Source organism: Narcine bancroftii, chromosome 4 (assembly GCF_036971445.1).
Source record: "Narcine bancroftii isolate sNarBan1 chromosome 4, sNarBan1.hap1, whole genome shotgun sequence".
NCBI lineage: Eukaryota > Metazoa > Chordata > Chondrichthyes > Torpediniformes > Narcinidae > Narcine > Narcine bancroftii.
The window spans coordinates 254,660,720-254,685,658 of record NC_091472.1 but is presented as its reverse complement, the minus strand read 5'-3'; the positions used below and the strand labels follow the sequence as shown (position 1 = coordinate 254,685,658).

General features: G+C 45.8%; 2 protein-coding genes across 5 annotated transcripts in view; both read right to left on the bottom strand.

The window, feature by feature from the left end:
- Window positions 1–10,461, bottom strand: part of adcy5 (adenylate cyclase 5) — a 390,458-nt gene extending 379,997 nt beyond the window's left edge. The window contains exon 1 of one of the 4 annotated variants that reach the window (XM_069934774.1): window positions 8,799–10,461. In XM_069934774.1, coding sequence (XP_069790875.1) covers window positions 8,799–9,683 — 885 coding nt within the window. In that variant the 5' untranslated portion in view covers window positions 9,684–10,461. The remainder of the gene's footprint in view (window positions 1–8,798) is intronic. The other 3 variants (XM_069934775.1, XM_069934776.1, XM_069934777.1) reach the window with 3 other exon arrangements.
- A 4,125-nt stretch (window positions 10,462–14,586) lies between these two features.
- The window catches only part of hacd2 (3-hydroxyacyl-CoA dehydratase 2), a 103,413-nt gene continuing 93,060 nt past the window's right edge, over window positions 14,587–24,939 (bottom strand). The window contains exon 7 of the mRNA XM_069934779.1: window positions 14,587–15,176. Coding sequence (XP_069790880.1) covers window positions 14,998–15,176 — 179 coding nt within the window. The 3' untranslated portion in view covers window positions 14,587–14,997. The remainder of the gene's footprint in view (window positions 15,177–24,939) is intronic.

Here is a 24,939-nt window from a genome sequence, read left to right as displayed (position 1 = left end):
GGGATGTGCCTCCTCCTTCGTTGTTGCATCTTCCTTAGAGATCATTACAGAGAGTGTCACAAGCATTAACACTGAAACTACTGAATGGATTGGTATCCAGTGGTGACTGCTTCTCCAGAAATGTAGAGAGTACATCACCATTGGACCTTGTTCATTCACAGACAAGAAATGCAGGATGGGTTTCAAGGTTGCAAATCCTCTGGCGAATGTCTAATTTGGAGATGCTGCACATTTCTGGGATTGCTGTGCCTAACACTAAGTGGAACATTCTGACATTGTTTACCCCATTGAAAAACACAAACTACAAATACTGGAATCCTGGACAAACAACGAGCATCAGGAGGGACTCGGCAGGACAGGCAGCATCACAGGGCGGAAATGGTGATCTACATCGCGGCTATGGACCATCTACCAAGGTTCCTTAAAGGGGCCTGAACTGGAATGCTGACTGGCCAATTTGGCCTGTGGGAACCACCTGACCTGCTGAGTTCCTCCAGTGCCCCATTGCTTGTCTATTCTCTTTCTGCTGTTCTCCCTTGCCAAATCTCCAGCAGCATGAGCTTGGGCATACCAGAATTATCCAGCTTTCTAGAGAGAGAGAGAGAGAGAGAGAGAGAGAGAGAGAGAGAGAGAGAGAGAGAGAGAGAGAGAGAGAGAGAGAGAGAGAGAGAGAGAGAGACAGACCAAAAGTCCTTGCAGAGCTGGTGCAAGGAATGGCAGCCTGGCTGATTCCTGACACCAAGGCAGACAGCCTCTGCACCCTACCATTTCCACAGGCTGCAAGGTTGTTGTCGAGTGGCCATTCTCAGCAGAGGCCACAGCACATTTAAGGTGGGGGTCTGGGGAGGGACATGGACTGAAATCACAAAACATCTTTTATGTAGTCAGTAGAAAGTATGGAAGAAACCAACCAAACATGACTGCTTCACAGGGAAAGGAACCCATAAACATTCAGAACAGTCCTGTCAGGGGCCATAGCCAAAAAAAAAGTTGAGAATGCCTTTTGTAAAGCACCCCTGCTCCCTCAGCTTCATAGAACTACAACTCTCTGAACCAGAGGTTTACTGTTAATGCAACATTATCAACTCAACCCTTTAGGATCCATTGGCTTAATGGAGAAAACACCCTCTCCTACCCTCTAGCAACTTAATGGATTTGCGATGTACTAAATTAAAATCCATACTCTTCTTTTTAAATCAATGACTCAACTCCCACTGTGTGGCTTCTGGGTAGACTGGAGAACAAATGTAATGTTTTGTAACTAAAGTCCTTTTCAAGGACTTCATTCATACTTGGCAAATCCAGCCAAATCTGTATTTAGAATCACAGGGGTTCATGCAAAAATAATGCTCATAAACAGCAGTGGAAAACAGGAATGCAACTCATGCTACAAGGGGACTTTCTCAAAGCAAAGCATGCCCGCTTCACTCATTAGAAGGAGATGCTAAATTTAGAACTTGGGACACACAGAACACAACAAATTACCAAATATAAATGACAAGAAAATCAATTTCACGCACAAAGCCCCAAACAAAAGTAATGGGGCCACTGTCGCTTCCTGCGTAATGGTTGAAGGTAGGTGGTTGTTTAAAGCAGTAGCATGGTTCCCATCTAAGCTGATCTCTATCCAAGAATCTCTCTGGCAAGAGCTAAATAGGTTGCACCATGATAGGGGAGACCTTCCTGTCCCTGCCATGGTTCACAGAATCATGTCTACTTAGAACATAGACACGTTGGAATTCCTTCAGCCAGAGGCAGGCAAATCTGTGGAATTTGTTGGCACAGGTGGTTGTGGACGCCAGGTCGTTGGGTGTATATAAGACAGAGATTGACAGGTTCTTGATTAGACAGGGCTGAGAGGGAAAATGGATCAGCTCCTGATGAAATGGCAGGGTAGACTCAATGGGTTGAATTGCCTGTTTCTGTCTTATGGTGTAATACAAATCTCATCACTTTTGAAGGGGCGTGTTAAACACCCAGAGAGCATCCACATTCCTGTGAATCCATAACACGTCTCCTGATTATGAAAGGGCAGGTGGATCAGAAGGAACTACAACCAGCTGCTGCCCACAGCCCTTTGAGTGACACCTACAAAAGGGGATGAGAAGTCATTTATATTGTTGGTGTAATTTATTCTTTGATGTCATGTGTCAGCAAGCAAATGACTCAGTTACAGATAACAATGTCCCTTTAAATAAGCTAACATACATGTCTTGAAAGAAATGGTGAAATAAGCAAAAGTATTCACCAATGACATCAGGAATTTTTTTTTACATATATCAAATTGGCTGGGAATTATTTTTCCCCTCATGTATTGACCTGACAATCCCAGTGTTTCTCCATGCACCCCCGCAGACCATTAACATTATACTTACCCACCCACACATCCTCAGTCAAGAAAGGAACATGCTTATTTTGCTGCAGGATTCAGAGACTGAGAAGCAGAGATGAGGTTTCTATAGTAACCCACCATGGCATCGGGGCCTAGAGCCAGGCATCAGGCCTGCCTTATGCACAGCTGTTTTGTAAAGTCAATAATTGTGGTATTTATGAAGCATCAGACCACTTCATTATTTCCTTGCTGAGGGAAAACAAGACCTATCAGTACGTTAAAGCTTCGGAGTTCACTTAAAAAAAACCTTTCCTCGCAGACTTCCACAGCCAAACATTTAATCAGGCATATGGCTAATAATGCCAGAATACTGTTAGAAACTGCAAAATGAGGGGACAAGAACACAAAAGACCAAGGTTTATCATTTTTAAATACTACAGTCAAAATGTCTTTCTTTAAATTACAGTTTAGAATGCAAATTAATTTTAATTTAATTTAGGATGAGCAACAAGGCCCTTCTAGCCCACGTCACCCACGTGGCCAATTAACCTACCAACCCCGTACGTCGCTGGAATGTGGGAGGCAAGACTGGAGCACCCCGAGGAAACCCACACAAGACACAGGGAGAACATACAAATCCCCCTAAGACAGAGGTGGATTCGAGTCGGATGGCTGGTGCTGCAACAGCATTGCACTAACTGGTACGCTGACCATGCCGCTTAATTGAATAAAAAGGATTCCATTTAGTTCTCTCTGACCTATCCATATCAAAATAATAACACTTTAGATTAGACCAGAGGGGGTCCAATACATTTGTCCTCAACATCAATGGGTTCGGAAGGGGAGTAATAATATTGGTATCTTGCAATTCATGGAGAAGCATTCACATGTCTAGAGGCGAGAGTGACCCATGACCCTTCTATATTTGAATGACTTGCTTATCTTCTCATTGATGTGGGCAGGAGGAAGGTCTACATTTATCCATCTCAGACATTTTCCAAGCAAAGCTTGCTTTTCCCCCCAGAGGATCAATGTTGAAGTGGGTAGGGAGATGTTACCTCTGTACATAATGCACAGAATTCATTCATGAAATAACTTCTCTCCCTCTCTTTCTGCCTGACCACAACAAATACATCCATTCTTGAGAACATCAAGATCAAAATAGGACCAAGAAAGACCAAAGGAACTGGACGCAGCATACCAGCCACTGACTCGAGTGCCAAGCAACATAAGAAACAGGAGCAGGCCATTCAGCCCATCGAGTCCGCTCCTCCATTCAATAAGATTATGGCCGATCTGGCTGTGGACTCAGCTCCACCCACCTGCCTTCCTTTACCCCAAAATCCTCATGGTATGCAAAAATCTATCAGATTGCATCTTAAATAAATTTAAGAAGGTAGCCTCCAAAGCTTCCTTGGCCAGAGAATTCAACAGATTCACCACTCTCTGGAAAAAGCGGTTCCTAGTCATCTCCGTCCTCAACCTACTCTCTCGAATCTATGTCATACTAGTTCAAGTCTCACTACCAATGAAGCAACTTTACTGCCTCTATCTTATCTCTCTTCTTATAATTTCTACTTGATTCCTTCTTATTTTTCTGACCCAGTCAACTCAATCTCTCCTCATAGAACACTGCAGCATAGAAGCAAACCCATTGTCCCATCTAGTCTATGCTGAACTCTGGAATTGAAGCTGGTGAACTTCTTCTGCATCGTCTTCAAAGTCAGTACATCCTTTCTCAAGCAATTTCAATTCAAATGAAACTGCATTAACTGAATGATGCCCAAACTGGACCACCACAACTTCACAATGGATGTCCAATCCCTTTATTCGTCCATCCCCCATACTGAAGGACTTAAAGTACTTCTGGACCAGAGACCCGACCAGTCATCCTCTACCAACCCCCTCTCCACCTGGCAGAACTTGTCCTCACCTTAAACAACTTCTCCTTCGACTCATCTCACTTCCTCCATATCAAAAGATGGGTCCCAGCTACATCTGCCTGTTTGTAGGCTTTGAGGAGGAATCCATGGTATAAGCCTACACAGGCAAGACCCCTCAACTCTTCCTCCGATACATCGATGACTACGTCGGGGCTGCCTCATGTGCCCGCAATGAATTTGTCAACTTCATCCACTTTGTAGCTAATTTCCACATTGACCTCAAACTCACCTGGTCCATCTCAGACGACACTCTCCCCTTTCTGGATCTTGCTGTCTCCATCTCGGGAGACAACCTTTCCACCAACATATATTACAAACCCACTAACTCCCACAACTACCTTGACTAAACTTCTTCACACCCTGTCCCCTGCAAGGACTCCATCCCCTTCTCTCAATTTCTTCATCTCCGTTGCATCTGCTCCCAAGATGAGATCTTCCTGTCTGGATCTTCCGAAATCTCTGCCTTCTTCAACAAACATGGCTTCCTTTCCATCACTAACTCAGCCCTCACCTCCTCCATTTCCCATTTATCTGTCTTGGCCCCATCTGCCCCCATATGTAACAAACATAGAAACCCCCCTCCTCTTCATCCTCACCCCACTCCACCAGCCTTCAACACATTATCCTCCAGAATTTCTGGAACTTGCAACAGGATCCCACCACCAGTTACATCTTCCCCTCTCTGCCTTCCAATAGGAACCGCTCCCTCAGTGACTCTCTCTTGCACTCATCCCTCCCCACCAATCACCCCCAACATCTTTCCCTTTGGCCGCAGGAGGTGCAACACTTGTGACGACCCCTCCTCCCTCATTTCAGTCCTGGGCCCCAAATGGGCCTTTCAAATGAAGCAACACTTCACTTGTGTATACACAGGACTGATTTACTGCATCTGATGCTCCCTTTGTTGCTTTCTCTACATTGGAGAGACTGGGCACAAATTGGGTGATTATTTCACTGAGCACCTTCACTCTGTCTGCTATAGTCACAGAGATATCCCAGTAGCCAAGCATTTCAGTTCTGTGTCACATTCCCATACTCACATGTCTGTCCCTGACCTTATGTACTATCCCACCAAGACAACCACAAATTGGAGGAACGACACCTTATTTTTCATCTGGGTACTATCCAGCCAGATGACATTAACATTGACTTCTCTGGTTTCTGCTAACCTGCTCTCCTCTTCCCCCTCCCACCTTCCAGTTCTCCTCCCTCTCTTCACCCAGCCATCCCTGCTCTTCTGAATCTCTGCTGTCCCTTCCATCCCTTCTCCACCAATCACCCATAGGCATATCTCGGGTATGGCAGGTGGGGCAGAGAACAGGGGCGCCACTTACCTGCCCAATAAACGAGTCCCTAGCCCAATAATTAATCTCTATCCCAGGGGTACAGTCCTGCACTGCCAGGGCTCACTTGAGTCCCCCGGAGCGCTGCTCCTGGCCGGCATCTCATTGGGCCACTTTGGGGCCATTCCACCACGCAAGCAGCACCTGACAGCAGCTCAATGCAGGATCAACGGGAAAAAAATGGCCGTCTTCCTTACCCATAATCCCCCTTGCAGCTGGAATCACTCTGTCAGTGCCAACCTCGGGGAAATGCAAAGCTGTTCCAGCTACATGGGGGTTATGGGAAGGGAAGGCAGCTATTTTGCCCATTGATCCCAAGTTGAGCTGCTGGCGCTGACAAATGGCCTCAGAGACCGGGCGGCTTGCCGGCCGCCCCCAACAGCTCCACCAGACACCCCCTGCCCTGATGGCCGCCTGCTGACAGCCCGCCAACAGCCCCACCAGCCGCCCACGGAGGTTTTCCAATTAATACCTCGCCGAATAAATAACCTGTGAATTGATGGGTGTTATTGTTATTAATTTATTTAGATACTGCATCACATAAAAATAAGAAATACTCATTGATGTTTTATTTAATGGAACAAATTGAACAAAGTACAAAATATAGAATAAAATCCTAACTAAATGCATTACTTCATAAAGTCGTAACCCGTATCCACAACCTGTGTGTGTAGTCGCAGTTTTTATGTTTTTTTTAAAAAACAGGGGTGGGGGGGGGGGTCGATGTCAGTGGCAGCCCTAGGGTGCCACTTGACCTAGATACACCACCGCTATCACCTCCTGCCTTGCGACCACCCTTCCCCCACCCCAACTCTTTTGTTCAGATTCCTACTGGCATTTTCCCATACCTTGATGAAGGGCTCAGACCCAAAACATCAGTGATGTATTTTTAAACACTGGTTGACCTGCCAAGTTTCTCACCTTTCTGTGTTTTTATTTCAACCATGGTGTCTGCAGATTTTCGTGTTTTACTTCAGTTTAAATTGTATTCCTCGCAGGTTTTTTTTTCAAGATTGAGGCCAGGTTAAGCAAATATAAAGGTAAAGGGGTAACGGTTCCATTATGGTCACGTAATGCTACATTTAGAATGTAACATACAGAAATTCTTTAACTTTGCAAACCTTAAGGAAAACAGAATCACCACTTTACCCAGCGCCTCTCACAGAAATAGGGAATATTTCTTTGCGGAAAGAGAAAATATGTTGCAGAGGGCAGAAAAGATTTACCAGGATGTTACCTAGACTTCAGGAACTGAGTTACAGGGAAAGGTTAAACAGGTTAAGACTTTCTTCCCTGGAGAGTAGAAGAATGAGGGGAGATTTGATAGAGGTACTCAAAATTATGAGGGGTAAAGAAAGAGTAAATGCAAGTAGGCTTTTTTCCATTGGGGTTACTGTAGGTGAGATACAAACCAGAGACATGGGTTAAGGGTGAAAGGGGAAAAGTTTACGGCGAACTTCTTCAAACGGAGAGTGGAACGAGCTGCCAGCTGAAGTGATTGCAGGCTCAATTTTCACATTTAAGAAAAATTTGTATAGGTACATGTATGGGAGTATGGAGGGAGATGGACTGGGTGCAGATCAGTGGAACTCGGCAGTATAATAGTTTTCAGACTAGAAGGGCCTGTTTTTTTGTGCTGGTCTATTGTTCTAAACAACTTTCTAGTGTTGTTTTGTCCAACTTAATGACTAAGAAAACTGAACACAGAACATGTGGAAAGTTGCAGGATTCACGTAATCTATTAGCACCAACAAATTCCAATTAGAATAGACATGAAAACTGCAAGAGATTACATTGGTGCAAAACAACTTTGCCGGTCTTACTGTGAAATGAAACCAAGAAACAGCATCATGAGCTCCTCTCATGTACCTTGGCAGAACTTCTCCTTTTAGTAGTTCCCCTTTTATATCACTGTTCCCAGGTCGCAAGACCCTCTGTTTGTAATTGAAAAGGATCCTTGAAAGTCTGAGGGTGCTGCGGAGAGGGTGTGTGGAAGAATATGATAACCGAGAGCCCTGCCCCACATTCCTCCCCCCCCACCACCCCCAGGTCTGCTGTGGGGAAACTAACAACATGGGGCTGCAAGAAAGCAGGGAACAGGAGTAGGCCATCTGGCCTGTTGAACCTGCTCCACTATTCAAGAAAAAAATAATGTGGGGCTTGAACTCACAACCCCGAGATTGGGCGCCTCTTGCTCCACTAAGCTAGCTAGCTGTAAGGGTCACATTCCATGAACGGCTGAGCACAAGCAAATACGTCTACAGGGCTGATCCACCATCTAAGCAGACTTTGATAATCTTGCGATGCGCTGATCACAGTGAAGTGGAGAAAAATGTCAAGGGTGTATGAATCTTGCCAGAACAACAGGGCGGTGCACCACGCGGCTCATTCAGACTAACGACTGCAGGGCTTACCAGTGTCACAGCAGTGACAACATGCACTCCTACTGTTTTATGTCAATTCCTTTCCCACAGGCATCAACAAAAGGAAAATCTCTGCATGTTTCTTACAGAACAAGTGGAATCTCCTTCCTAATCCAACTCAACAATTAAAGAGTTGGTAGACCAGCCAACGTTTACACAAACCATTTGGTGACATGCCTGGACTCTCTCCCTCTTGATATAGAGCAGTGACTGAGGTTTGTAAAAGCCTTTGGGATGCATCTGGTTGGTTGGGAACAAAAATGCTCAGAACACCTCACATCAGCAATTCCACACCGTGTGTTTTGTGAACAAGCAAGTCCGACCAACTAGGTTATTAGACAGAGCAGTATGTGTGTTGGATGCCAGAATCCCACTCATCTTCCCTTACAGACTGTATGCCACCCTTCTCCCCACAACCTAGAAATGGATTTCAACCAACCCATCCCCACAACATTCCAGTGACCAAAAAAACTCTCAGGCCACATCTGCAATAGGTCACATTCTTTGAGCATCAGTCAGCGTTTCTCTTGCCGATTGTTATTTAATTACAAGGCAAGGTGCTCCATAAGATGAAGCCTGGATACTGAGAGGACTGAAAGTCTGAGTAGATGCAAAGGCTGGCTTTGCAGCATTGATTGCTCGGTTGGCTGGGGACACACTCGGACACGCGTCCCACTGCCGGACCCAGGTCGAACGGCTGGACGATCTAAAGTATGCAAAGCATTTCTACAGCGGCGGGCGGGCGAGATGGTCTTACCTGCTTCCAGAGGAAGGAATCGGCCAGGTTCCTCCTCCAGGAGATGGCCAGGTGGATGGTGGAGAGCAGGATGCCACTGATGACGGCCGCCCGCATGCGGATGGGCAGCAGGGTGTAGATAATATAGATGAAGAAGACGGTCCACCAGACACCCTCGGAGGCGGCGCGGGGCTCGACCTGCAACACCCCGACGCTCTGCACGGCCACCATCACGGCGACCAGCAGGTAGCAGATGAGCCACATGTGGTCCTGGTGGAAGGCGTTGCGGTTGCACAGCAAGACGAGCAGCAGGACGAGGAGCATGCAGCCGCCGAGCAGCAGAGGGTAGGCGAGGTGCCGGGGCCCGGCGGCGCAGTGGAAGGCCAGCATCACGGCGCAGAGGAGCAGCAGGACTGCCATCAGCATGGTCAGGCTGCTCTGGTTGAGGCGGAAGAAGTAGCGCTGGTACAGACGCTCCAGCTTCTCCGACTGGAACTTCTTGGACTGCAGGACGCGCCGCACGCCGTGGCAGCAGCCGGCGAACGAGAGCTCCACCTCGGACGCCGACTCGGCCAACCGTCGGCGGTTCCTCTCGTCCAGTCCCAGCTCCACCGACCGGGCTCTCACCTCGCCGTCCAGACGTACCACCACTTTGCCCCGGCTCAGCTCCTCCTGCCAAGCCGCCTTGGACCTCAGGCTCATCCTGGAGCTCTTGCCGGCGGCGTACGAGCCGGCGCCGTCCCCGTCCACCGCCTCGCTCGCTTCCCTCCACCGCTGGCCGGAGCCCGGCGCTCCGTTGGCTCGGGACTGCGGGCTGCTGTTCTCCACCCAAGCCGCCCGGTGCTCGGGCGGCGGCGGCTGCTGCGCCCCGAAGCCGGGCGGGCTCACGCTATTCGCCCTCGACATGCCGCCACCCGAGAGCCCTTTTGTCTCCGCCGCTTGTCCCCCCCTCTCTTCCCCACCCGGTTAAGGCCGTGCTCCGCTACTTCGCCATCCTTTCCAGCCGCTGCCTTTCCTTCTCCCCCCTCCCCTCCCCACTTCGCAAACTTTCAGCTCGAATATTTCTCGGTCTCTGGATCAAATCCTCAGCCCTTCCAATTCCACAGACTCCAAATTCCAGCCCTTATTTTTTAATTTCTCGTTCAGCAATCTGAAGATATTGCAATTGCATCGGCCATCAGTAAGATAAATATTAGGCATTAAAGATTCCGGGAGTGGCTTCCATTCTGATCCAACAGCGAGCAGCTTTAAATTAAAGTTGTCCTTTTTTTTTGCAAATGAAACAATTCGATTCTGCCAGCGAATTCCAGCCCCCTTTTTTTGCAAAATGAAACAATGCAACAGACCGTCCGATTCCGCGAGTTCCCCAGTCAATGGATCGGATCCCAGCAACTTCAGCGACTGTTTTTTTTAAACTCCCCTCCTTGTAATCCTGGAAGCAATGTTTGCACTCTGGTTATCACCCTTTGCCTTGTAGGAAGTAGCTGTGTCCCTTTAAGTTCTTCATCCTTATAAAAGAGAGAGAGAGGGAGAGGAAGAAATATAACCATTGATCGTCGGTCCTGCACTGGGAGGAGCGAATGTAGCCGGCGGTCGAAACGTGGTGGTTTCTTGCAATGGGGGAAGGCGAGAGGGAGGGTGGAGGGGGGGAGAGCAGTGCGAACCAGTGCTTCACGTAGAACGCCGATGGACAGCAGAAAATGAGGGTGGGGGAAGATCAGCTCGGCCTCTGTTTAATGCATCGTTCCACCCCCCCCCCCCCCTCCAATGCAAACAAAAACCGAGCCCACAGCATGTCAGTCGCGACTGCAACAAGGCGAAACAGTCACCAACAGACGCATTGGTCTGTGTCTAACACAAAACTCGCATGTTGTGAATGAGCAGATGTTACTTTTATGGATTTTTTTGTGTCCGTTTGCAGATTCAAATCAATCCTTTCCTTCCACCTGAATTTTGAACGAAATGTCAAAAGGGAAAAAAACCTCAGCCTGCAAATATCACTGGTATCCTTTTTACCCAACAACCCCCCCCCCCATAAGAATGGTTCAAAATTGATCTTCTCCCCCCCCCCCCCCCCGGTGGTCCAGAGATCCGATGGTGGTGGAAATGCACTGGAATAAATAAAGCAATGAAAATTAAATTAATTTGGTAATGAATGGAGCCAGCGATCCGGTGTAAATGGTCATCGTGGCTCTGCTCACCCGCTTTGTGCTGCCCGTCAACCTAACTTGAGCCAGGGCCAACTGTCCCCGCCTGGCTCCGGACGAGGGTCCCGCCTCCTCCCCCCTCTCATTGGGTTGCTGTCCGCCCTTTAGGGGTTTTGACGGCCTCTTGATTGGCCGAGCGCTGCAGATAGACGCCGTCACAGTGGCTCATCAGGTTTGACTGCGGCGGCGAAGGGGCGGTGCTTCGACCCCCTTCCCTGACAGAAGAGCTCGCAGGCTCTGATTAACCCTTCGCAGAGAAGTGCTGCACAGCATCATTGCAATCAAGTCTATCTGCCGATAGAGAGAGATAGGTTAAGGGAGTATGCAAGGATCTGGCAGGTGGAGTACAATGTTGGCAGATGTAGGGTTGTCCACTTTGGAAGGAGAAACGAAGATCAGAATGTTATTTAAATTTCAAGCAACTGCAGCATGCTGCTGTGCAGAAGGACTTGGGAGGGGTTGTGCATGCTTCACAAAAGGTTGGTTTGCAGGTACAGCAGGCTATCAAGAAGGCAAATGGAATGTTGGCCTTCATTGCCTGAGGGATTTAAGCGCAGGGAGGTTATGTTGAAACTGTACAAGGTACTGATGAGGCCGTATCTGGAGCACTGCAAGCAGTTCTGGTCTTGTACTGAGAATGTACTGGTTTTAGAGATAGTGCAGAGGAGGTTCACCAGGTTGATTCCAGAGACAAAAGGTTAGACAACAATGAGAGAGATTGAGTCGTCTAGGAGTGTACTCACTGGAATTTAGAAGAATGAGGGGATCTTGTAGAAACATATAAAATTATGAAAGGCATAGATCAGCTGGAGGTAAGTAAGTAATTTCCATTGGTGGGGGAGACTAGAACTAGGGGGCATAGCCTCAAGATTCAGCGTAGTGGATTTAGGATGGAGATGAGGCGGAACTGCTTTTCTCAGAGGGTGATTAACCTGTGGAATTTGCTGCCCATTGAAGCAGTGGAGTTTACCTCAGTAAATATATTTGAGTCAAGATTGGATAGAATTTTAGGGAAATTAAGGGATATGGGGAAAAGGCAGGTAGATGAAATCAGTCATGATCTCATTGAATGGTAGAGCAGACTCGACAAGCCAGAAGACCTACTCCTGCTTGTGTTCTTATGTAATCAGCCCCTTGGGGCAGGAGAAGGTGATAGTGTTGAAGGAACAAGTCATCTATTGTTACCTGCTCATCTCCACTCCTCCCGTTCTCCCCCTTCTACATTATTGCCTGATTCTCATCACACCTGCTGAAGGGCTCAGGACCAAAATATCGGCTGCTTTTTGCCTCCATGGATGCTGCACTTTAGTGTTCTGCACTTCGACCCCAGTGCCTGAAGATATCTTGTTTACCTGATATGATCGCGAGTGCCCTGACACAGTGGGGAAGCTCAATTTTGCGTGCTATCAAAGCAAGTCCACCTGCACAGATACTACAGGTTATGCAAAATAAAACTAAATGGCAGAGAATAGTGCTACAGAGATAAAGTTCTGGTGGCATGGTTAGCGTAGCGGTTAGCTACACTGCTACAGCACCAGTGACCAGGGTTCAAATCTGGCACCGTCTGTAAGGAGTTTGTACGCTCTCCCTGTGTCTGTGTGGGTTTCCTTTGGATGCTCTGATTTCATCCCACCATACCAGGGTTGTAATTTAATAGATAGCACAGGCTCGTGGGCTGACAGAGTCTGTTACCGTGCTGTATGTCTACATTTAAAGTTCAATTAAAACAGTGCAAGGGCAGAATTATTTTGTGAATGAGGTTCATGATGACATTAGGCAAGAAACTGTCCTTGAATCTGGTGATGTCTGTTACCAAACTCGTAACTTCTGCCTGACAGGAGTGGAGAGAAGGCTGTGTGACTCGGGTGGGATGGGTCTTTTAATATACCTCCTGAGACAGCAGGAGCGATAGATGAAGTTAATGGAAGAGAGGTTGGTTTGTGTGAAACTGCAGGAGGCATAGATGGAGTTGACAGAGTAGAGGTCAGTTCGCATGATGACCTGAGCTGCATTCAAAACTCTGCAGTTTCTTGCGGTCTTGGGCAGAGCAGTTCCCATCCTGGATTCTGATGCATCTGGACAGGATACTTTCTGTGGAGCATCTCTAAAAATTGGGAAGAGAGAAGAGAATTTCCTTTGGCTTTTCATGAAGTAGAGTCATTGATGTGCTTTCTTGGCCATAGCTTCAATGTGTATGATAGAACAAGGTAAAAAATCATTTAGCCAAAGTTGGGAATAGAGAAGAAGACGAATAAAATTTTATGGCACCAGAAGAAATGAAACTGGAAACGCAGTACATGTGAGGTACAAGATTGGAATTGTAGATTAGAAAGCATAAATATTGGGTGGCATGGTTAAGTTCAAATCCGGCACCGTCTGTAATGAGTTTGTACGTTCTTCCAGAGTCTGCGTGGGTTTCCTCCAGGCGTTCTAGTTTCCTCCTACCCTTCAAAACAGACAGGGATCGTAGGTTAATTGCCGCATTTGGGTGGCATGGAGTTGTGGGCCAGAAGAGCCTGTTACTGTGCTATGTGTCTAAATTACAAAAAAATTGGAGATACAAGAAGTTTGAAATAAAAGCAGAAAATAACACAGGAAATACTCAGTGGATCAAGCAAGGAAACCAGAGTTAGCATCTGAAGTCCTTGTTTTTGTATTACAGCCTCATCCATCTTTAAAATGACATAGTGCAATCGTAATGAAGGGTCACCAAAGTTAAAAGGTGCCTATGCACCCATCCAGCACTTTATAGCTTTCGAAGGGGTGGAATGTTATACTGGCATCAGCAGTCTGGCTGAGTTTGGAAGCCACACAGAACTGTCAGTCATTGTCAGGCACCACCCAGCCTCTCCACCTGGCCAACCAGGTGTGTGCCCGTCCACCAGCCAGACCACGCATCAGCATTGGCCAGGCCCCGTACAATGGGAGCCCCGGCTCCTCAGAGCATGTTTTTTTAAACCACAGCCCCCATTGTCTGCTCTTTCTGCCTTGTGATCAACTCCTGCAGTTGGTCCGGGGCGCTGTCGCCACGGCTGGACACCATCCGGAGGGGAACATAGGTAAGAGATAGAAATCCCCCATGCTGACCAGGATGTCATCATCAATCGGGTAGTTGCTGGTAGAGCAGCCACAGACCTCCACTAACTGGGGATTAGAAGCTGTGTACTTCCCCCTCTTTAAACCAAGCCACTGCTACAGCACCTCACCTGGAGTCAAAACCCTTCCTGTGGGTTGTTACTCCCAAGTTGTAGTGAGTGCCCATGCACACTCTAACACCATTGAGGTGTTGTGTGTGTGTGTGTGTGTGTGTGTGTGTGTGTGTGTGTGTGTGTGTGTGTGTGTGTGTGTGTGTTTCACAGCTGCATCTCGTTAACTTGTTTAAACAGTTGTTTTAATAACTGTACTCCAGGACTGCCCCGGAGATATCTCATTTCCTGATTAATAAAGTGGGTGTTTTATGGTACCCTACTGTGTCTCGGTCTCAGTTCTTTCTCTTTCAACAGATGCTGCCTGACCAGTTGCGTATCTGCCAAATGTATCTGTTTTAATTTTAGATTCCAGGCAGGCTTATAAGCTTTCAAAGTTTCTTTTTATTGTCACATAATAATACATTAAAAACTTCTGTCTGCCTTAAGGCAAGCAAAGAGTCACCATGACCATTGCCAGGCACCCATAACAAATAGGAGAAAGAGAAGCAAAAGAGAGTCCCTTCAAAGATACTGAGTGTCCGTGGATTTGCCTCCAGTGTTCCTGCAGCCTCTGCAGCCACACGGATTCCTGCTCAATCCATTGGCAACCCGAGCTCCAGATCCAATCCTCCGATACGATTAGGAAGCCTTCAGCACCTGAGGCCCTTCAGAAGCCTTTCTTTCCCTCGGCATCCCCTTGAACTCTGGCCCTGATACCTGATTTCCATGATCCCATCTCCAGCAGCCCATCCTTTGACTGCATTGCCGACAGCCCACAGCCTGTGCAGGTCCTTCAGCTGGTGGTCTGCCATGCTCATCATCCTGTCAGCTCAACTCCAATGCTGCTCCTAAGCAAGGCATTGAAGGAAGCAGACCTAATACAGGCAACTGGAATTCGTGGAGATGAGCAAAAAATGGTGGGAAATAACATTGTGGACCGAAGGGCCTGTTTCTGTGCTGTGTAACTGTATGACTCAAATTGCCATTGACCTCTCCATCCTGTCCTGTGCCCAAATAAAGAAAAGAAAGAAAAGGTAGATTTAATGGAGAAAAAACATACAGGGAATAGTTTCTTCTGCATCAATGACACTGAAAATCTAAAACATAAACAGAGAATGCAGAGAGCACTCAACAAATCAGGCAGCATCTGAGGAGAGAATATTGGTTAACATTCCAGATCCACGATCCTTATCCAGTACATGGGAAAGCAAGAGAAAAAATGGTGTTTGGTTTCACTATGAGATGGTTCTCTTCACACAGAGAGTGGTGGGAGTGTAGAGTGAGCTGCCGGCTAAAGTGGTGAATGCAGGCTCAGTTTTAACATTTAAGAAGAACTTGGACAGGTACATGGATGGGAAGGGTATGGAAGGATATGGACTGAGCGCACATCAGTGGGGCTTGACAGAAAAATATTTCAACACAGTCTAAAGGGCCGAAGAGCCTGTTTCTATACTGCAATCTATAGTTTGAGGGACTCAACATGAAAGATCGTAAGTATCAGATAGTCACTAGTGCTAGGAAAGATTAAACTGGTTAAGATTATATTTGCCAGAACATCAGTGAATGTGGGGCAATTTGATTGAGGAAAACAAAATTATGAGGGCTATGGATAGACAAAAAGTAGAGTGAAAGGGGAAATTTTTAAATGGGACATTTGGATGAAAGGTGAAATTTTTAACGATAACATTAGAGGGAACCTTTTCACTCAGAGGGTGGTGAGATTGTGGAATGAGCTGCCAGTGGAGGTGGTGGATGAGGGTTTGATGGGAAAATTTAAGAAAGGATTGGATAGTTACATAGATGGGGGGGGGGGTGGATTCAAGTGCTGTGGTGCAGGTGTAGGTTAATGGAACTAGGTGGAATACATAGTTTTGCATGAATTAGATGGGCCAAGGAGCCTGTTTCTGTGCTGTAGTGTTCTGTGGATGGTAACAGATGGAAATTGTCTCAATGGGTTACACTGTGCAGAATCAAGGAGCAGATAAAATTGGATAAGCTTCTTAACCTGTGCAGTTAATGGTAACATTGTGGGACATGCTCAGCTGGTCAGACTGTATGGGAAAATGTACAAGTGAGTTACCTAAAGTTAGAGAATTCTGTAGTGAGTCTGCAGGCTGCAATGTGCCCATTTGGAAGATAAAATGTTGTTCCACAGATGAGGAAGCAGCTGTCAGTGCCCACATTCAGCAATTCCAAACAGAAGCAAAGCACATTGACACTTATTGGCAGCCATTAGAGAGGAACCTGCCCTCAAAATCCTCAGGTCCATCTACATCGTGCCCTGCCCAAGCACTTGGTCCCATCGTGTCCCATTGACACGACGGTCAGGAAATTGCAGTAAACACACCAACGTGCTGGAGGGAATCAGCTGGAGACAAAGATATATTACCAACGTTTCAGGCCTGTGCCCTTCTTCAAGGAAAAATAAGAAAGGACAGAAGCAGGATATACAGACTATCCCTGACCTATGAACCATGTGCTTTACAACCATCCGTATAGGCGATCGAAAAATAAATTCTGTATAAATTAACATCATAAATTTAGCATCACTGCCATCTTTCGTTGGGGGCTGGTGGCGAGCTGTCGGGAGACCCTCCCGATGGCCTCCTCACAGTCCCTGCACTGGTCTCGCTGCCCCACTCTCTCCCAGAGTCCCATTGTCGGTCCCCACACCAATCCCAGCACTCCACTCTCTCCCGACAGCCACTACCAGCCACCACACTGATGTAACCTCCTTGCTCCCAATGGATGACTAAAATGGATACAGTGTATTTCGAAATATGACCAGTCAGTCAGAACAGAACTCAGGGAGTATCTTATCAGAAATTCTCATAGTTCAAACAATGGGGGAGGAATCCAGACCAGTAATAGGTGTTAATTAGATATGATAAAGGACTAGGTAGAATTTATCATGTCTGTGTGAAAGGAGATAGGGAATGGAGAGATGACAGGGAAGAAGAGGGTGGTTTTTTTTTAAATGAAAGCCAGAGAAGACTATATTAATACCAACCGGTTGGAGGGTGCCCAATTGGAAAATGAGATAGTCAAGAAAGTGCACCAACATCATTACTTTCTTAGAAGACTAAAGACATTCAGCTTGTCCAACTACGTCTGCAGGTGCACCATTGAAAGCATCCTCACTGGAAGCACCACAGCGTGGAACGGGAGCTGCTCTGCTCAAGATCAGAAAAAAAACTACAGAAGGTGGTGAATGCAACTCAGGACATCATGTAAACTTTGCTCTCCTCCATGGATTACATCTCCCGCTGCCGAGAAAAGGCATCCAATACACTGAAGGACCCATGTCACCCTGAACGCATGTTCTTCTTTTTTAAGGAGAAGGCTTAAGAGTGTGAAAGCAGTCACCAACAGGCTTAAAGCAGCCATCAGGCTCCTGAATGCACCCCAAAACTGTGCCATCATGTTGTCCTTACTTGGTGTTAATTTCTTTACACTGCAATCCTATATTCTATAAATTATGCACTGCACGGCTGGAGATAGCTGGTTAGTCTGGTCAGAGTTAAACCCTTCTATTTTGTGATAAATAAACAATACAGGCAATACTATCCTTCCTGTTTGCAGTGCAATCGTGGATGCACAGAGCACAGAAGCCATTCTCCACACAAGGTTCCACAAATTGCAACATGACCGGATAATCTACGTTAATGGCTAAATTTTGTATCATTGAATCTCCATCGACCAGACACATGTGAGAAAGACAAAAACCTCAGATGCAGGAAACTTGAGCATGAATATAGATTTTTCTAATTTTAGGTAACCCCCACCTCCATCCATCTGGTACCACTGTTTCCATCTCTTCCTTACCTACTCCTTACATTTCTCTCTCTCTGCCTAACTACTCTTCCTCACCTTCCTTTCTAATGTTTCCTCCCTCTACCTATCTCTCCACCTCCTACATCTTCTGTTCAAAACCCTGTCACCTCTGGCGCCCTCCCCCTGCTTCTTTCCCCCATTTTATAGAGAAAAAGAAACTATTTTGTATATAGCTATATAAAATACTTGCATAGTTTGTGCAAACATATCACTGTCTTGCAAGCACGCACGCACGCACGCACGCACGCACGCACACACACACACACACACACACACACACACACACACACACACACACACACACACACACACACACACACACACACACACACACACACACACACACACACACACACACACACAGACTTGATAAAGGGTCCTGACATGAAACGTTGACTGATCATTTTTTCCCTTTGACAGTGTCGTGTCTGAATTCTTCCAGAAATTCTTTATCTACTTTAGATTTTTTTTGTCTGTGTATGAATTGTTATTAAACCTGGCAAGGTCAGAATCTATTGCTGTTCCCTAATTGCTCTTGAGAAGGGAGTATTGACTCTCCAACCTGTAACAGGTGGCAGCATAGCCGTGCAGTGACTGCCTCATAATACCAGAGTCCTGGATTCTATCCCAGCCTCAGCTACTCTCTGGAATATGCACACTCTCCTCATGACTGTGAGGGTTTACTAAACCCACCCACCCCCCTCCCCAGTGCTCCTGTTTGCCCCCCTCTATATCCTAAAGGTGTGTGGATTGGTAGATTAGTTAACCACTTTAAATAGCCCCCAGTGTGCAGGTGAGTTTTAAATCGTGAGGAGAAGTTGATGGGAATGCAGACTGAATAGAAGGGAGAGACCCACAGGAAACTGCAGATGCTGGAATCCAAAGTGGAATCCAATGTGCTGCAGGAACTCAGCAGGTCGAGCAGCAGCAGTGGAGACAAAGAATGTTTAATGTTGTGGTTAGGCAGACCCTGGCTGCCATGTGTCCGACGGGCGTAACCCGTGTCCCTTCAGACTCTGATTGATGTCCTCACGATCTGCTGTTGGTGGTTGTCTCGATCAGCCCGTTTTGCTGCAGCATGGTCGACGGGTGTGGTTTGTGCCGCCTTTAGTGCCGATTGGCCCTTTTGCGATCCGTTGCCGGCAATTGGCTGGCAGCCCCTGTTTTGCAGTGGCTGATGGGAACAGACCACTGACACCTCGTGCAGCCTGCTTGATTGCCGTGTTTGAATGGCGTATTCTGTATTGGCCAGCAGTGACAGCCATGGGCCGCTACAGGTGCAGTATTTTTTGTTGATTTACAATTTTTTCCAACTTACGATGGGTTTGCTGGATTGTAACCCCATTGTAAGTTGAAGAGCACCTGTAATTTAGTGGAAAGGGCATTGAAGAGAAGATGATGGATCAGTCATATGGTTCCACCTCATAATGGTGTGTGGCTTGTGGAGGATCTTGCCGATGAAGCAATGTTTCCTCCTCACTGACAATTAACACAGACACACCTTAAGGATGTGCTTAGCCCATTGCTGTACTCACTCTACACCCATGATTGTGTGGCTAGGCATAATTTGACTGCCACCTAAAAATTTGTTGATGACACCACAATCATCAGTAGAATCACAGACGGCAATGAAGAAGCATATAGGAGGGAAATAAATCATTTTGACATACAGCATCACCACTGGCCCTTCCAGCCCATAAGCCTGTGCTGCACTCAATTAACCTATGACCCTGGTACATTTTGAGGCGTGGGAGGAGGCCGGAGCACCTGGAGGAAACCTATGCAGACAGGGGTAGAACGTACAAACTCCTTACAGAGAGTGCCTGATTCGAACCTGGATCACTGGTGCTGTAAAAGTGTTGCGCTAACCTCTATGCTAACCATGCTGCCTGCTTGTTGCAAATCTAATCTCTAAAAAGAATTGCAAAAATCCTTTGTGCCTGTGTAACACTATCCAACATTGATTATGAGGTTACAGATATTTGGCCTGTTAAACAGTACGACTTGCCCATGACAGGGTAGAAGTTATACAACAATTGCTACTAATGTAAGGAAGACTTCGGTTCACGACAGTTATTGATTGCACTTGTAATTTAGACATAAACAACAGTAATAAGTGTTTATAAAATAACTTGCATGTTGCAAAAACATGCCATGGCACAAGGGAGTGAAAAATAGATGCCTTCCAGTTCGCTAGTAACTCGTCATAGCACTTTGAGTGTCTCAAAGGACAGTTGCAAGATCTCATAAGAACTCAGAGTGGAAATAAACAATGAGGTAGTTCCTCCTAGACTGCAGGAGGTCAGGAGATTTGATAGGTTCAGGCAACAAAGAAACACAACTTAAAATCTGGGCAGTACACAGGAGTGCTGGAGAAACTCCGCAGGTCACGCACGCAGTGTCCGTAGGGTGCAAAAGGCAGTCTACCTTTCAGGTCTGAACCACTCTTCAGATGTGCTGGCAAACAGGTGGATGGCAGAATAGAAAGATGGATTGGGGGAGAAAGGGAAGGGGGAGGAACACAGGCTAATAGGTAAGAGGTGGATGCAGCTGGGAGAGTAGAAGAGTAGGAAGTTGAGAAGTGATAGACCGTGGGCCAAAAAAGGTAGTTCTCTGTAGGAGAAGGAAGGGAAGGGATAGGGAGCTGAAGGATGGGAGATAAAGGTACAAAGGGATGTGGCAATAAATTATTTTATAGAAAACAATAATTATCTATGGACACTACCTCACTTTTCTCTTTTCTGCACTAGTTATTTCTTTTTTTTAAATCTTGTATTTATTGTATTGTATTTTATAGTAATTTTGCACCTTGAACTGAACATTAGTGCTACCACAAAACAACAAATTTCATATCTTTATTACAAGCTCCAGTTTTGGTAAAATGGGATTATCACTGTAAGGGATAATATAGACAGGAGGAACTGAATGGTCATAGTTAACATTTAACATTTCACACAAACATCGACACAACACAAGTCACAGCCCAGCGACAATTCAATACATTGGAAGAAATGAAGGAAGGTTTGTCACTCTGTTCCAGATTCGATACATTTGCAAAGATGTTGTGATTTTGCGAGGGAGAACCGTTTTGACGGCTGAAGAGAAAACAGCTCGTGTCCAGCCATTTTTGTGGAATTCAGAGCAAAGCATGTTCTGTGAATGACTGGACCTTTTCGATGGATTGACCCTGAATCTTTTGGGAAGAAAAGTGCTTCATTTTGATTGTGACTAACAGTGAAGGTCACTTGCAGAGACCATTTCATTTTGAGTGTGACTAACAGTGAAGTTACTTGGAGAGATCAGTACCAGGGACTTGAAAGCTTCGTGGAGGCTGCCCATTTCGAGTCTTGCCTATGAAAGGATCAGGAGTATTACGACTACAGCTCATGTGGATGGACATTTCTTCAAAGGCAATGCAAGGAGAACTCATGAGTCTGTAGCAGCCACAATTTCAGTCTTCCCATCGGTTCATCATTAATTCTGAACATCAAATTACAAAGGCCTACACTTCAAAACAGAATTTAAAAGACTGAACTTTCTGGATTTTGGCCTCGATTGTAATGGTTTGGGACACACACAAAAACACACACACGCACACTAGTATACCTGCACTAAAGTTTGAATTAGAAATAAAATTAGTGTTTTAAAATTAATCACTGACTGTTCATTGTCTACTGCTGCTCATTACGCACGGTTCGTAACACCTTGATGAAGGTATCAAGCCCAAAACATTAGTTAAATATCTTTATCTTTGCTATAAGACCTGCTGAGTTTGTGTTTTTTCTTCAACCATGGTGTCTGCAGACTTTCGTGTTTTATTCAACAAATTTTATGACACGTTCATGACAGTAAGCCTGATTCTGATTCTTCCAATTTGATTCTGGAACTCACTGCCTGTTAGATGATAATTTAATTAGTGATTCTCGAAAGGCAGCTGGGGAGGAACTTTAGGAAATAACTTGCAGGGTCCTGGGAAAAGATCTGGGGATTGGCTCTAATGGGTGTTGGTCTAGACTCAGTTTCCAAGTTCACTCCCATCCTAAACCAATCATACTATCATTCTGCGAATATTCCAGTGCAAAATCAGGATTAATTGTGCCATCGATAATCACAAAAGACTGGAGTTGTGAAACTATCAGGCTTTTAGTAACTATTGACTGGAACAAACATCAACCTCATTGATTGATCGAGGCAGAATGGAATAGGGAGCATGCAAAGGGCTATGCGTATGATCGGTCTCAGGAGATGTGTCCAGCCAGCAGCAGCCAATCAGAGCAAAACAATTGTTTACCTCAAGGATATTGGGTGAATTAGAACTGTATTGTACATCTAAACCCATTATTTAATGTCCTTTACACAGGGTCATCTTTGGTTTAATGGGCATTGCTCTGTGTGAGGCAGATGTTGTCACTTGTCAGGAAGGCGCAACAGTGACTGCACTTCCTGAGAAGACTGAAGCAGGCAAGGCTATCAACCACCATTATCTCAATCTTCTGCAGGAGCTCCACTGAGAGCATCCTGGCTGGCTGCGCAACAACGTGGTATGGTTGCTGCAGAGAAGCAGATCAGAGGTCTATCCACAGGACCATGAGTGGCAGACAGGATCACTGGAGTCTCCCTGCTTCCCCCTCCCCCCCCCACCCCCACCCCCACATTGACATGATCTACTGGGATCATTGTCTGAAGATGGCACTCAAAATCACTGAGGACGCTTGTCACTCACAGCATCTTTTTGCTGCTCCCAACGGGAAAGAGATACAGGAATATCAGAACCAGCTCCACTAGGCTGAGGAACAGCTTCTTCCCATGGGCAGTGAGAACGCTGAACGACCAAAGGAACTGATTCAAGACTCTTGTATTTATTTGTATGTGAATACTTGTCTTGCATTTGTATTGCTTGTCTATATGTATGAGTGTTATGTCTGATTGTGAGTATGCATGATTTCACATCATGGACCAGAAAACACTGTTTCGTTGGATTGTACTTGTACAATCAGATGACAATAAACTTGATTTGTTGGATCAAGACCAATTCCAAATAGCCAGCAATAGCAGTGTCTCTTGAGTTTATGGAGTGAGCCAGATCACCAACCATTTAGAACCTCACCTGCACAACTTAGGCCTAAACTGGCGAGTGCATCCAGTTCTTGGCAGTTCCGGAACATTCCGTAACAAAATTATGAGGGGTAGAGATAAATTAAATGCAAGTAGGCTTTTTTTCCATTGAGGATAGGTGAGATACAAACCAGAGGACATGGGTTAAGAATGAAAGGAGAGAAATTAAAGGGGAAACATTAGGTGGAACGTCTTCATACAGAGAGATGTGGGAGTGTGGAATGAGCTGTCAGATGAAGAAGTGAATGCAGCCTCAATTTTAACATTTAAGAGAAATTTGGAAAGGTACATGGAAGGGATGGGTATGGTGGACTATGGACTGGGTGCAGGTCAGTGGGACTAGCAAAATATTAGTTCAGCACAGACTAGAAAGGCCTGTTTCTGCACTGTAAAGTCCCATTGTTAGTACATGAGGCTGACATTCCCAGTGGACCAGTGAAGGAATGCACCTTTCCCAAATATACTCTGTGTTGTGTTTCTTGAGTTGCTTGGGAGGCTTCTTAAATAACTTAGAGATGTAAAATTCAAATAGCAGAAGAGACTGATGCCTTCCACCATCTCAGAAAACTGTTCACATACATTCCTATACGTATGCCCCACAGTGATGCCCCACAGTTACTACTACAATTCTTACATGTTTACAAAATAGTTCACATTATCCTGACTATATAACATCCCTCCTTCTCAAGATAAAGAAAAATTTAGTGTTCTTTATAGCATCAACTCTTCTCTCTCAATATTGGCATACCTGGTCTCTGCTGTTGTTTGTCCTTTTGAGGAAAAAAAGCTATTGGTTTTCCTTCTTGTACTAATGCTGCACCAAGGCCTCTGTTAGATACATCTACTTGCAAAATGAGGGATTTTTCTCTATCATAGTATCTCAACTCCACTTCTCTGCATTTTATTTCTTTGAACTGGTCAAAACTTTTCTGATGTGATGGTGACCACTGAAATTCCACGTCTTCCTTCAGCAATTCTCTGATGTTTGCTATGTAGTCTGATATATGTGGTATGAAGGAACTCGTGTATTGGACCAACCCAAGGAAACTTCTGAGTTCCTTTTTGTCTTTTGGATGCTCCATCTTGGCAATGGCTTTAACCTTTTCTGGGCTTGGCTTTACCCCATCAGGAGTTACCCCATTCTGAAGAATTGGGATTCCTTCTCTTTTACAATGCATGTAAGTTTGATTCCAGCTCCTCTTGTTCTCTCCATGACATCATGTAGATAAAGATCATGAACTTTTCCATCTCTGCCAAAAACCTGAATGTTGATAGCACCTTTACTCCCTCTGTAGGCCTCATCGATTTTCTGTCGGACAACTTCCTGGCTCACCTTTAGGCAGAAAGGTAGTCACCTGAACTTGTAATGGCCAAATGGAGTATTGAATGTTGTTACTAGTGTTTATTCGTCATCTAGTTTCACATTCATCTCCATTCTTAGCATCTAGCTTGCTAGAGATTTTGGATCCTATTAGTTCCGCTGTGATGTCTTCTGGTGTCAGTGTTGGGTAGTGACCCCATTTAATTGCTTGGTTTAAGTCTTTAGGGTCCAGACATAGTTTCAAGCAGCACTTGGTTTTTCTTTGACCACTATGGAATTTACCCATTCAGTCGACTAGGTCTCTTTGACCATGACCTGCATCCTTTCCATGTCTTTCAGTTCTCGTTCCAGCTTCTTTTCAAGCTTTAGTGGACCTTTCCTTGGAGCAGGGATGACTGGTTTGCAGTTTGAATCTATGGTGATGTGATATTCAAAGTCTCCAAAGCATCCAACTGAATCATCAAAGCACTCTGGGTACAAGCTCATGGGCACAGCCT